At 39.2% G+C, this 12500-nt stretch overlaps 1 protein-coding gene across 1 annotated transcript in view; it reads left to right on the forward strand.

Moving 5' to 3' along the window:
• LOC123508545 (calcitonin gene-related peptide type 1 receptor-like) overlaps positions 1–12500 on the forward strand; it is a 264938-nt gene that overhangs the window by 187473 nt on the left and 64965 nt on the right. Inside the window, 1 exon segment of the mRNA XM_045262286.1 lies at positions 2898–3008. Coding sequence (XP_045118221.1) covers positions 2898–3008 — 111 coding nt within the window.

Here is a 12500-nt window from a genome sequence, read left to right on the forward strand (position 1 = left end):
TAACCAATCACAACCACTGTTACTAAAATAAATAAAACTGCCACGAAAAAAAATAAAAAGATAAATGCAAAGTTAGAAATAGATAAGTAAAAAGTGAAAGAATAAAATTAATATTAAACTACAAAGGAATTAAATGAAAAAAGAAAATACTAATTGTGTCAGGATTAGCAAACCCAGTATCTCTCTCTCTCTCTCTCTCTCTCTCTCTCTCTCTCTCTCTCTCTCCCAAAACTGAAATTAGATACAGAAATACAAAAATCTAAAAAAATAACAAATAAATCGCCAGAAATAAATAAAAAAACAAAGAAAAGGAATAAAAATCACAAAATAATGACATTAACAAACTAAATAAACAAATAAACTTTTTTTAACCCTAAAATGAAAAACTAACAAACAAATACCCCCCTCTCTCTCTCTCTCTCTCTCTCTCTCTCTCTCTCTCTCTCTGCGGGAGGCGGTAAAATACGGTTCACAATTGCCAGTTATTCGAAGCAATCCCAAACAGTGAGCCTTCTGTGTTCACTGTTCCGAATTGTTGCCTATTGTGTTCCCTTCTGTCTGAGAGAGAGAGAGAGAGAGAGAGGTTGTAAGGGAAGTGAGATAGGACTAGAGGAGATGGAGGGAGAGGAGTTGGTGGAAGAGGAGGAGGAGGAGGAGGAGGAGGAGGAGGAGGAGGATATAATGTGTTAGAGATCTTAGAGAAACGGAAAAATAAAGAGAATAATATATAAGGAGAGGAGGAGGAGGAGGAGGAGGAGGAGGAGGAGGAGGAGGAGGAGGAGGAGGACAGGAGGAGGAGGAGGAGGAGGAGGATTACGAACCAGGTAAAAAAAAGATTAGAGGTAAAAAGAGACAGAAAAAGACAGAAAGTAAGAGAAGGAAAAGAGAAGGAAGGAGGAGGAGGAGGAGGAGGAGGAGGAGGAGGAGGAGGAGGAGGAGGAGGAAGAAAATATTAAACTGAAAGGAGATATAAAAGGAGAGAAGGAGAAACAAAGAATAACAATTAAAGTAGAGCGAAAAGGAGACGGAGGAAAGAGAGAGAGAGAGAGAGAGAGAGAGAGAGAGAGAGAGAGAGAGAGAGAGAGAGAGAGAGAGAGTAGATAAAGGAGAAGGAGAAGGTAAATGATAAAGAAGAGGAAGGGAGGAGGAGAGGAGAGGAAGGGAGGAGAAGGAGGGAGAGGGAGAGGGAGGGAGGAGGGAGGAGGAGAGGAGGAGAGAGGAGGGGTGGAGGCAGGAAGAAGAAAAGATGGGTGATGGAGGAGATGAAGTGGAGATACGAGGAGGAGGAGGAGGAGGAGGAGAAGAAGAGGAAGAGGAAGACGGTCCTTTTTGCGTGCATGTTAATGTAGTTGTCACAGGAAGACCCTCTCTCTCTCTCTCTCTCTCTCTCTCTCTCTCTCTCTCTCTCTCTCTCTCTCTCTCTCTCTCTCACCACACGCCCATGTTTTCTTATTTTCCTCTTTGATTTGACTTATTTTCTTATTTTTTAGTTTATTTGGTGTAATTCAACATAACTCACTTTTTCGTCAATGACCACTCAGTACCACTCACTCACTCACTCTGTACAGCAACACCAATCATTCACCATCACTAACTCTTTCCTTTCAAACACTCAACGCCATTCAGTCTTCTCAACATCCATTTTATACCATATCACCATCATCCACTCAACACCACCCAATATTTCCCACATAGTCACTCAACACCACTCTTCACATTAACCATTAACCCCTTCAACACTATGGCACGTTTCTATATTCGTTCTCTTTACTATTTGATGTTTTTACAGCTTCGGAAACTCATGTGGGGGATTAAAATAGTGAAGACTGTGACCATTAATCCTTTGACCTCCATAGACCCTTCCTAATGTCTAATGGTCTAATCGTATACAAATCTCGAGGTAAAAATGCGTCCCAGTATTGAAAGGGTTAATAACAAACACCACGAGAGCTATTTAATATTTCAACTCTATTTAATCTCTTTCCTTCCATTTCAAGATGTTTTTTTTTCTCTTTTTCTTTTCCTCCTGCAAAGATCACTCGTGTTTTCCAAAGGTCTTCTATTCCCATCTTTATCATCACTTTCTATTCCCTTCATTCACATCAGTACTGTCTGGAAACCTTATATTTTGTCATCTTTTTCTCTTATTTCCTTCTAATCTCTTCTATTCCGATAACTTTTTTTTTAATCTTTCTTCTTTATCATCGCTATTTTCCTATTCCTCACATTTCATCACCATATTCTCCTTCTCCTTCATTCTTTCCCATTCTACTAAACAATTCTCCTTTTTTCTCCCTTCTTTACTAATACTATTCTCCTATTCCTTACATCTTATCACCCTAGTCTTCTCCTCCTTCTTTCTCTCCTATTCTACTAAACAATTTCTCCTCCTTGTCGATCTTTCTCCTTCATCACCGCTAATACTTTCTCCTATTCTCCAATGATGGCGTGTCCTTTGCTTCCATTACCCTTGTCTTGCACGATACTCCCTCGTTATTCTTGCTATTGGGTCTTGTGTTTGCCTGGGTTTTGGTTGGTTTGTGTCCTTGCTGGTGGTAACGTTGGAAATGTTGCTATGAGAGACAGAGAGAGAGAGAGACAGAGAGACAGAGAGATAGAAAATACCAAGACTGCTTAAAAAAATTTGAAAAAAGTATGAAAGATTGAGAGCACTGGTTATCTCTTTCAATTACCTACGTATTTTCTGAAGATCGAGGTAATTTAGTGACATATAATCCTCAGTCTGGTGCAATTCTTTATTTTGAAGGCAATTTACTCACATAATTCCAAGCCTTGTGTAATTGCTGGGCCAGAGAAAGGTAAGAGTGACTGAGAGCGCTGGTTAACTCTAAATGTCTTTCTCCAACAACTATTTACTAACGCCCTTGTCTCCTCAGGTCCCTACTGCCCGAGGACCTTCGATGGGTGGGCGTGCTGGAATGACACCCCAGCCAATTCCAGAGTCCACGCCCCCTGTCCTGACTTCATCCCTGGCTTCGATCCTTCGCGTGAGTATTGGATCTTTCTGCGCCTCGTATCCTTCAGTGTGGAAGAGTGTAGGATGAGTTAAGGATATATTAAAGAGTATAGGAGTGAGTTGATATGTCCTTCGTTGTATCCTTTGCTTTCTTCTCTGTATCCTTCGGTGAGTTTGAGTAGAGAAGGATGAGTAAGGAAAGAGTAAGGATGAGTGAGGAGTGTGGAAGTAAGAGAAAGAAGGAAGGAAGGAAGGAAGGAAGGAAGGAAGGAAGGAAAAAAGATAGAAGAATGAGGAGAGAAAAGAGAGACAATGAAGAGGAAACACAAGTAATAAGAGAGAATAAAGAGAGAGAGAGAGAGAGAGAGAGAGAGAGAGAGAGAGAGAGAGAGAGAGAGAGAGAGAGAGAGAGAGAAGGAGAAAGAGGAAGAAAATAAGCAAGAAAAAAAACGATCAGAAAGAAAATGAAATGGACAAGGAAGAATGGAAGGAAAACACAAGGAGAAAAATAAGAGAAGGAACGGAAGGAAGAAGGAATGCAAAGAGGAAATTGAAGGAGGAAGGAAGAGAAGATGAAGAGATGAAGGAGGTAAAATGGAACCACATGAAGACGGAAAGGAGGCAAAAAAGGAGAAAGGAAACGAAAGGAAAGGAGAGGAACTGGAAACGTATTACCAGAGAGAGAGAGAGAGAGAGAGAGAGAGAGAGAGAGAGCAAGAAGTAATCAATGTCTCTCTGTTTATCCTCTTCCCCTCCAATGCATTAATCTTTCTAATTACTGCCTTTATTCACTGATTCTCCTTCCCCTATCCATCAATTTCTCTTTAACCACTACTCTCTCTCTCTCTCTCTCTCTCTCTCTCTCTCTCTCTGGCGTAATGAAAGCAATCAAGTGCTAATCAGAAAGTATTACTGACAGATTGAACAGACGTACGATAATTAGCCAGAACGTACGATGATGCTACGCTAATATTCACACACACGTTCCCTAGTTCTCCCCCGTCCTCTCTCTCTCTCTCTCTCTCTCTCTCTCTCTCTCTCTCTCTCTCTCTCTCTCTGTGTGTGTGTGTGTGTGTGTGTGTGTGTGTGTGTGTGTGTGTGTGTGTGTGTGTGTGTGTGTGTGTTTGCAAAAGATACATGAATAAATAGAAAGATATTGATAGACAGACGGATAGATAGATACATAGATAGATAGATAGACAGATAGATAAATGAATGTATAAATATATTAGTTAATCCACAGACAGACACAAAAGACAGATAGATAAGGAAAAGATAGACAGACAAAAGACAGAGACAGAACAGAAGATAGACAAATAAAAAGATATAAATAAAAAAAAGGACAGACAATTAGACAGACAGACAGACAGACAGACAGACAGAGTACATAAATATAGATACACAAATCAAAAAATAGATAAAAGATAGACAGATAAGAAAAAGAGATAGAAAAACAAAAAGAAGATAGAAATAAAAAAAAAGACAGACAGACAGACAGACAAAACAAGAATACACAAATATAGATAGATAAAAATAGCGTAAGAGCAATCAATTTTGAGTGTTCATTTGGTTTATTCTCTCATTTAGCTCCCTTTATGTGTGTTTTTAGAGCCTCCACTTTCATCTGTAGTGGAAGGGAGGTGGAGGCAGGCCCAGTGCGGATGATGGAGTGGATGAGAGAGTGGATGAAGCAGATTGGATGGTTTTGTGGCCGTGTTAAAAGCTCTTGTGTGTGTGTGTGTGTGTGTGTGTGTGTGTGTGTGTGTGTGTGTGTGTGTAGGTTTGCGTGTCTGGTTTCTCTCTCTCTCTCTCTCTCTCTCTCTCTCTCTCTCTCTCTCTCTCTCTCTCTCTCTCTCTCTCTCTCTCTCTCTCTCTCTCATCTTTTCTAATGTTTTCTTGGTTTTAAAGTCTTATTTTTTACTCTTTTATTTTGTTCGTGTTTAGTTTCTCTCTCTCTCTCTCTCTCTCTCTCTCTCTCTCTCTCTCTCTCTCTCTCTCTTTAATATCTCAAATTTACTTCGCGTTCTCAGATTTTTTCGTTTTCTTTCTGTTTCTTTTTTCTTTTTCCTCTTGTGGTTCCATTTTCTCTCATTTATCCTGTCATCTTTCTCTCTCTCTCTCTCTCTCTCTCTCTCTCTCTCTCTCTCTCTCTCTCTCTCTCTCTCTCTCTTGTTACCTTCAACTTTTTTTCCTCTTTAAAGGTCCGAGTTATCTTATCTTATCTCTTCCCTCCTTCTTTTCTTCCTTTCTTCCTTTTCTTTTCTTTGTATCTCCTTTTCATCGTTTTTTTCTTTGCTTTTACTATATTCTCTTTTTCATCTTTTCCTTCTTTCTTTCTTTTTGCTTCTTTCCTATTTTTTCATTTTCTCTTTTCACTCCTTCACTTTTCTTTCTTATTCCTTTTCTTTTCTTTTTTTTCATTGTTTCCTGTTTCTCTTCCTTCCTCCGTCTTTTCCTTTTTCTTCTTATTTCTCTTCTTTTTTTCTCTACTTTTTTTTTCATTCTCATTCTTTTTTTTTCTTTTCCTTCTTCCGTCTACTCTTTTTTTCTTCATTGTTTTTATTACTTCCATCTTCATTTCTTGTTTTCTTCCTTGCCTCATTTCTAATTCTTTCTTCTTTTTTTTTCTTTTTTTTCCTGCAGTTTGTCTGTCAGGAAAAATTTGCTCCGATTTATTCCCAAACTGATTTTTTTTCCCTTTTTTTCTTTCTCTTACAAAGTTATCAACTTTTCTTTTACTTAAAGTTGTAAACAGTTCCCTTTATTTGTTTACTTCAATCTTTAACTTCAACTTTCTTTATTTCTCTCTCTCTCTCTCTCTCTCTCTCTCTCTCTCTCTCTCTGTGTGTGTGTGTGTGAGTGTGTGTGCTCTCTCTCTCTCTCTCTCTCTCTCTCTCTCTCTCTCTCTCTCTCTCTGTGTGTGTGTTTCACTGTTTGATCTGCTGCAGTCTCTGACGAGACAGCCAGACGTTACCCTACGGAACGAGCTCAGAGTTCATTATTTCCGATCTTCGGATAGGCCTGAGACCAGGCACACACCACACACCGGGACAACAAGGTCACAACTCCTCGATTTACATCCCGTACCTACTCACTGCTAGGTGAACAGGGGCTACACGTGAAAGGAGACACACCCAAATATCTCCACCCGGCCGGGGAATCGAACCCCGGTCCTCTGGCTTGTGAAGCCAGTGCTCTAACCACTGAGCTACCGGACCGTGTGTGTGTGTGTGTGTGTGTGTGTGTGTGTGTGTGTGTGTGTGTGTGTGTCCATCTTTTCTTCTTTCCTTTCTCCTTCTATTCTTTCGTTTTTCCTTGAATTGAATCTTTCCGTCTGTGTTTCTCTGTGTTTCATTAATCTTTTTCTTATTTTGTTCACTTTTTCTCTCTATTTCGCTTTCTTTTCTCTGTTTTTCTTTGTTTCTCATTTCATTATTTTGTTTCTGTTCCAAGATTTCTTTTATTTAGTTTTGATTCATTTTTTTTTCTTCATTTCTGTCACTTCTTTTCGTCCCTTTTTCAATTTCATTTCTTTTTATTTTATTTTTCTTTCGTTCCTGTTTAAAGGTGAAAATGTTGGTTTTGATCTACATTTTCCGTTTGATCAATTTATTTTATTTCATCTCTTCTCTTTTTTTTTTTTTCTTTTCTTTTTCTCTTTCTCTTCTTGGTTTTTTTTTATCGTTCTTTCGTTTCTGTTAAAAAGGTGAAAAAAATTATTGTTTTGATCTGATTTTTCTGTTTTATCAATTCATTTCATCATTTTCAATTTTCTTTTTTTTTCTCCTTTTCATAATTTTGTTCTCCTTTTCCTTTTCCGTCAATATTTTCCTGCGTTTCATTAGTCTTCTCATCAATTCATATCATTTTCTTCCTTTTTCTTTTCTTTTTCTCTTTTCTTAATCTTGTTAGGTAATTCTTCTTTCTTTATCTTTCTTTTGTGTGAGTTTCATTAATATATTCCAATCTTTTCTAATATTTTTCCTCCTTTTTCCTTTATTTCTTGTTTTCTCTCCATCTTATTAGTTAGTTGACGGTGTATCTCTTACTTCATGCCTTCTCTCGTGCCAATATTCGTGTTTCCCTGTCAAGTTGTCTGTACCTTACCCATCAACCAGAAAGTTTACAAATCTCTCTCTCTCTCTCTCTCTCTCTCTCTCTCTCTCTCTACCATGCGGGCTTTTCACGGGAATTTATGGGCTAAAGGTTGTATCTCCTATCTCAAAGCCCAACCGCTAGGAAACCATCTCCCAGAGTGAGGAAACCCAACCTACTCGTACACTTGAACCCGTGCGCTTGGAGACCCTCGGACCCCAAAGCACGCATGGTTCCTCTGTACCACGGCGGCCATCTCTCTCTCTCTCTCTCTCTCTCTCTCTCTCTCTCTCTCTCTCTCTCTCTCTCTGTTGTGTTTAGTTTCATAGTTACTGAAAGAGAGAGAGAGAGAGAGAGAGAGAGAGAGAGAGAGGTCACTTATCACGCTTCAACTCACCTCTCACCTCTCACCTCTCACCCCTCTCTCTCTCTCTCTCTCTCTCTCTCTCTCTCTCTCTCTCTCTCTCTCTCTCTCTCTCTCTCTCTCATGTTGGTGACGATAACAATCAAAGTTTACAAAAGACGCGCCGTGCCGCCTCCTTTCCAACAAACCTTTCACAACTACAATGGAAGTTTGCCAAAGGTGCAGCCTCAGAGTGGAGCATATTTCGCTGAGCTTTGACGCACCCAGATGCAAGGAAGAGAAAGGAACAAGAGGACAGAAGCGAGATAGATAGCTACTAATATCAGTCCTCAAAAATAATGAATGTGGAAGTATTTGTAGGGATTGAAGTAACGAGATTGGTAGTGAATGTGATACAAAATGGAGAGGAAAGAAAAAAGAGAGATAGAAGCTGTTACAAAATATTAATCTACAAAAATATTAAACGTGGAAGTATTTATAAGTATGGAAAATAACGAGATTGGTTGTGATTATTCGAGATACAAAGAGGAAACGAAAGAAAAAGAAAGACAGAAGCGAAATAAATAGTTACAAATGTGAATCCTAGAAAATAAATAAATGTGAAAGTATTTATTAATATTTGAAAATAACGAGATTGGCAGTGAAAATTCGAGAAACAAAAAGGAAAATAAAGAAAAAAAAGCAGGAGGAAAAATAAAAAAAGTTACAAATATCAGTTTTCAAACAGAATAATTTTCTTAATATTTATAAGAGTCGAGATAATGAGATTAACAGTGAATCATCATCTATATTCGTCAATGCAAACAGGACAACTTAACCCCTTCTTACTGGGACACATTTTTCCCTTGAGATTTGTGTACGATTAGCCCATTTTATTGACATTCGGAAGTGTCTATGGAGGTCAGAAGATTAATGGACAGTCTTCACTATTTTAATCCCCCATATATGTTTCTGAAGGTGTATAAGATCACGAAATAGTAACAAGAATGAGTATGGAAAAGCGTTATGGTACTGAAGAGGTTAAAATTTCCTCTTCAAAACGTGACAACGACAAAGACTTCTCGTAAATCTGAACAAAAGTATATCAAAACGAGACTGCCTTTCGAAAAATCATTAACGTAGATGGGACTTTTTGTTTTATCGTTTTTTGTTGCCCTCGCCAAGATTTCCCCTCTGACATAAAAAGAAAAAAAAAACACCCTTAACTCCTTCGATACTGAGACGAATTTTTACCTTGATATTTTGGGGTGTAATTAAACGATTAGGAAGGGTCTATGGAGGTCAGAAGATTAATGGCCACAGTCTTTACTATTCTAATATCAATATATGTTTCTGAAGTTGTTTAACCCTTCAGTACCATGACACGTATTCATATTTATTCTGGTTACTATTTGACGATTTTATACAGCTTCAGAAACTCATGTTCGGGTTAAAATAGCGATGATTCTGGCCATTAATCTTCTGACCGCCATAGACACTTCTTAATGCAAGTAAAATCGTCTAATCATACCCAAAAATCACGGTAAAAATGCGTCGCAGTACTGAAGGGGTTGAAATTGCCAAATAGTAACCAGAATGAATATGGAAACACGTCCTGGTACTGAAGAGATTAAAAACCCGACCAGCTTCAACTAAAACCATTTAATCCCTCCAATACTGAGACACAGCTTTACCTTGAGATTTGTGTACCAATAGACCTTTTTATTGACATTAGGAAGGGTTTATGGAGGTTAGAAGATTAATGGCTACAGTCTTCACGTTTTAAATCCCCACATAAATTTCAGAAGCTGTATAAAATCACCAAATAGTAAGCAGAATGAATACGGAAACGCGTCGTGGTAGTCAGGGGGTTAAATCAATTGGAGATGAGGCGAGGGAATGTTTGAGAATATAGCTACTGATCACAGGGGTGGATATAACAGACCTGACCAAACCAACGACACCAGACAACAGCAAAGAGACTCTACGTACAGCATCTCCACGTCATAGACACTACACACACACCACTGGGACGGAACGGTAAACAGACACAACGAGCTCCAGTTACAAATGCGTCACAGCCACCACCATAACCACCACCACCACTGCCATCACCACCACACCGCCGCTCCCTCGTCACCGCCTGCAGCGATTCCTGAAACATCCATGCTAGTGGCGGCGTGTGGGCAGGTGCTGACGGAGGCCGTGACGTCAGCGGCTCATCCCTGGAGCACCGCCACGTCAGGATAGAGGAAGGGCGCGGCATAGCACACATCAATGTCAATGCGTCACAGTGAAAGATGCGCAGAATGGAAAGATCATCGTAGGCATCACCGCCACACACAGGAAACACATAGGAACACAAAGCGAACACACATGAACACACAGAAACACAGGAATACATAAGGAACATACAGGGAACACACAGGAACACTCAGGAACACAGAGAAACACACAGGAACACATAGAAACACTCAGGAACACACAGGAACACTCAAGAACACACAGGAACACTCAGAAACACACAGAAACACATAGGAACACACAGGAACACATAGGAACACACAGGAAGACACAGGAACACACAGGGAACACATAAGAACACAGAGTAACACACAGGGAATACATAAAAACACACAGCAACACACAGGAACACATAGGAACACACAGGAACACTCAGGAACACAGAAACACACAGGAAGACACAGGAACACACAGGAACACACAGGAACACACAGGGAACACAGACGCAGCAACACAATGGCACAACAAAGGACACTCAATAATTCAAAGCAAATATAAAAAGAACTTATCAAAAGACATTTATCCCTTTCTTTTGGCTAATTCTATCGGACCTGCAAGGGAACTGGCAACAAAGTAGGCCCTTTTTTTATTACTTTTGTTGCATTTGGCCAGCTTTCCCCTCTTAAATAAAAAATAATAATATCAATAAGTGGAACGGACTCGGTGGTCATGTAGTCAAGGCTGAGTCAATAGGGAGCTTTAAAAGAAGATAAGTTCATGGATGGGGATGGCAGATGGAATTAGGAGCTTAAACACACAGGGACTGACTGCCTCGTGGCCTCTTGCAGCTTCCCTCTTTTCTTATGTTCTGATGTAACTCAAAGGCCACGCAGTGATTCAAAGCAAATATTGTAAAAGCTGGCACGAGGAAACTTGACGAGTGGACAGTTGATCAAAGCCACAAGGGATAGAAGAGGGTGGAAGTCCATGGTTGCCTACGTCCTGGAGGATATGGAACAGCGGTAAGGTAAGGTCATTATAAAAGAACGCGCCAAAATACAACAATAATGATGAACTTAACTCAAAGGTCACTCAATAAGTCAAACCAAATATAAAAGAAAATACACAAAAGTTTAAAAAAAAAATATTAATCTAACTTAAAAAACCACGTAGTAATTCAAAGCACCAAAATATATGAAAATAATGATTTATAGGCGAATATCAAAGAACGCAGCAAAATATACAACAATAATGAAAACTCTAAATAAAGAAAATAACTCAGAGCAAACCAAAATATATGAAAATAATGAAAAATCTAACTTAAAAAAAACACACAGTAATTCACAGCAAATAAAAAAAAAAATAGAAAAGAATACGTGACAGAACATACACACAGGGAACACTGAGGCACACACAGGGAAGAAATTGCTGTTAAAATCCAGTGAGAAAAGGAAGAAAAAGAAGAAAGATTGAAGCTCATGAAGGGAAAAGAATGGCAGAATAGATCAATAGCACCTTTCAAGAAAATATTGTTAAGATACACCGAAAAAAAAAGGAAAAAAAGGAAGTGGGTGGTGAAGCAGTGGGGAGGTCAAAGTTCAAGGTCAGCTGGGAAACCTTAGTAATTCCTTTTGTTTAGTGTTTTATTTTTGTTTTGTCTTTGTTTTGTTGAATTGATGGTGTGTTTGTGATGGTTTAGTGTTTTTATTACTATTATTATTATTATTATTATTGTTGTTGTTGTTGTTGTTGTTTTTGTTGTTGTTAATTTTCATTTTCTTCTTTTCTTGTTTTGTTTTCTTGTTTTCTCTATTTACACTGACTACTTCTTTATTTCTTCTTTCTCTTCGTCTCTTCTTTATCCCTTTTTTCCATTTTTCCCTTTCTATCTCAGACCTATTCTGTTCCCATTCGTGTGTGTGTGTGTGTGTGTGTGTGTGTGTGTGTGTGTGTGTGTGTGTGTGTGTGTGTGTGTGTGTGTGTGTGTGTGTGTGTTCGTGTGTGACTTTCCATGACTAACTTGTTCACAACTTTTTTCAACGCGATGACTTTGTGAGGTGAAATGTTTTTTATACTCTCTCTCTCTCTCTCTCTCTCTCTCTCTCTCTCTCTCTCTCTCTCTCTCTCTCTCTCTCTCTCTCTCTCTCTCTCAATTAAAAACAAAAATAACAAGAACATAAAGAAGAACAACCTTATGCAAAAAAGATTATGATTTTGATGATGATGATGATGATGGAGGAGGAGGAGGAGGAGGAGGAGGAGGAGGAGGAGGAGGAGGAGGAGGAGGAGGAGGAGGAGGAGGAGGAGGAGTCACTCTTTCCTCTCCTTTCCAACAACTTTCCTCACCTTTCTCTTCGTCTTAACTTTCTCTTTTCCAAACACACATCACTGAGAGAGAGAGAGAGAGAGAGAGAGAGAGAGAGAGAGAGAGAGAGAGAGAGAGAGAGAGAGAGAGAGAGAGAGAGAGAGAGAGAGAGAGAGAGAGAGAGAGAATCCTTTCATTTTTGTTTTCATTGTAACACATCCAATACATCCTCCTCTTTTCCATCTTCTTTTCTTTCTTTTTCCTCCTCCTTCTCCCCCTGCTCCTCCTCCTCCTCCTCCTCCTCCTCCTCCTCCTCCTCCTCCTCCTCCTCCTCCTCCTCCTCCTCCTCCTTCTCCTCTTTCTCCTCCTCCTCCTCCTTTCTCAGAACTACTTCACTAATGACTAAGAAAGTTTTGCCTCTCAAACGTGTCATTTCATTGTTTTAAATCTCTGTTTTCTGAGTAAATTCTCTCGTGCTGATCTGTTTATTACACTATCTCTCTCTTTCTCTCTCTCTCTCTCTCTCTCTCTCTCTC

The sequence above is a fragment of the Portunus trituberculatus genome, chromosome 25 (genome assembly GCF_017591435.1).
Source record: "Portunus trituberculatus isolate SZX2019 chromosome 25, ASM1759143v1, whole genome shotgun sequence".
Classification (NCBI taxonomy): domain Eukaryota; kingdom Metazoa; phylum Arthropoda; class Malacostraca; order Decapoda; family Portunidae; genus Portunus; species Portunus trituberculatus.